Source organism: Trachemys scripta, chromosome 9 (assembly GCF_013100865.1).
Source record: "Trachemys scripta elegans isolate TJP31775 chromosome 9, CAS_Tse_1.0, whole genome shotgun sequence".
Lineage (NCBI taxonomy): Eukaryota > Metazoa > Chordata > Testudines > Emydidae > Trachemys > Trachemys scripta.
The window spans coordinates 99011279-99013080 of NC_048306.1; the positions used below are offsets into that span (position 1 = coordinate 99011279).

The 1802-nt window shown below is 70.1% G+C and overlaps 1 protein-coding gene across 1 annotated transcript in view; it reads right to left on the reverse strand.

Moving 5' to 3' along the window:
• Window positions 1-203: 203 nt before the first annotated feature.
• LOC117882391 (translation initiation factor IF-2-like) overlaps window positions 204-1802 on the reverse strand; it is a 17142-nt gene continuing 15543 nt past the window's right edge. The window contains exons 2-3 of the mRNA XM_034780549.1: window positions 1368-1611; window positions 204-1282 (exon numbers count right to left, since the gene is read on the reverse strand). Coding sequence (XP_034636440.1) covers window positions 359-1282; window positions 1368-1611 — 1168 coding nt within the window. The 3' untranslated portion in view covers window positions 204-358. The remainder of the gene's footprint in view (window positions 1283-1367; window positions 1612-1802) is intronic.

Consider the following 1802-nt stretch of genomic DNA (forward strand, 5'->3'; position numbering starts at 1 on the left):
GTAGCAATGGGGCGGTGCTGTTTGGTGCCCAGGCTCAGTGCATGAATGATGAGGGTGGTGGTGTTGCTGCTATACTCCCGGCCACCCAGACGGGCGCCGGTGTTACGGCCACGACGCTCCAGGATTCGCCCCTCCAGGCTCCTCCTATAGGCGCTGCTGGGCTCACCCCCACCTTCTCCTGCTGACTTCCAGTGATGGCGCTGCCACGCTCACGGGATGAGGGTGGTGCTGCGCTCCCCGGCTAGCGGCGGTGCCAGCGCTGAGGCCACTCTCCTGGGTTCACCAGCTGGTGCTGGTACCCTGCTAAGGTTCTGGGCCGGAGACCGTGCTAGGCTCCTGGGCTCACTCCTCTCACGCCCTACACCTGTGCTGCTCGCCGCCTCCCCACCCTGCGCTGCAGCTGCTGCACACCCAGGGTCCCCCCGGCTTCCTGCACACCTGGGCTCAGCCACTCTGGCTCCCGAGACTGCCCTTGCACCCCAGGCCTGAGCGTCTCCTCCTGCACACCCAGCCTGAGCACCTCCTCCTGCAGGCCCAGCCTCAGGCCCCCTTTCTCCTGCAGGCCCCTGACAAACCCTCCTTTCTCCTGCTGGTGCTGCTCTCCCTGCTGGCCCCCCTGCACTCCCGGGCTCGCCTCCCCTTCCCCTTCAGGCTGGTGCTGCACCCTCGGGCCCTCTCCCCACTCCTGGGGGGCTCCCAGGGCCACCCCCTGCTCCTGGGGGGCTCCCAGAGCCAGACCCTGCTCCTGGGGGGCTCCCAGAGCCAGACCCTGCTCCTGAACCCCTGAGCTCACTGTTCCATCCTCCTGAGGTTGCTGCTCTACTCCCAGGCTCCCCTCTTCTACCAGATGCTCCTCCTGTAACCCCAGACTCACCCCCCCTGGCACCCGAACACGCACTCCTGGCTTCACCCTCGCTGCCACCCGTGCACGTGCTCCCGGCCTCGTCCCTCTGGCCACCCGCAGCCCTGGCCTCACCCCTCCTACCACCGGCCTCTCTCTCAGTGCCACCCGTTTCTCCCGCACCCCTGGTCTCACTCCCACTGCCACCCGCTGCTCCCGCACCCCCAGCCTCTTTCCCACTGCTACCCGCTGATCCCGCTCCCCCGGCCTAGATTCTCTGGTCACTGACTGCTCCCACAGCCCTGGCCTGGCCTCTCCAGCCGCCCGCTGCTCCCACAGCCCTGGCCTGGCCTCTCCAGCCGCCCGCTGCTCCCGCACCCCTGGCCTGGCTTCTCCAGCCGCCCGCTGCTCCCGCACCCCTGGCCTGGCCTCTCCAGCCGCCTGCTACTGTTCCCGCAGGCCCAGGATCACCCCTGACTCCTGCAACCCTGGGCTCAGCCCTGACTCCTGCCCGNTCTCCAGCCGCCCGCTGCTCCCGCACCCCTGGCCTGGCCTCTCCAGCCGCCCGCTTCTCCCGCACCCCTGGCCTGGCTTCTCCGGCCGCCCGCTGCTCCCACACCCCTGGCCTGGCCTCTCCGGCCGCCNGCCCGCTGCTCCCACACCCCTGGCCTGGCCTCTCCGGCCGCCCGCTGCTCCCACAGCCCTGGCCTGGCTTCTCCGGCCGCCCGCTGCTCCCGCACCCCTGGCCTGGCCTCTCCAGCCGCCTGATACTGTTCCCGCAGGCCCAGAATCACCCCTGACTCCTGCAACCCTGGGCTCAGCCCTGACTCCTGCACGGCCAGGCTCAGACCCCCGGACTCCTGAACGCCCCACCCCAGCCCCAACTCCTGACAGTGCCGCTGCTCCCCTGCGCGCACCCCCTGGCCCCTGATGGCTCAGCTGTTGTGCTCCTGACTCCCCC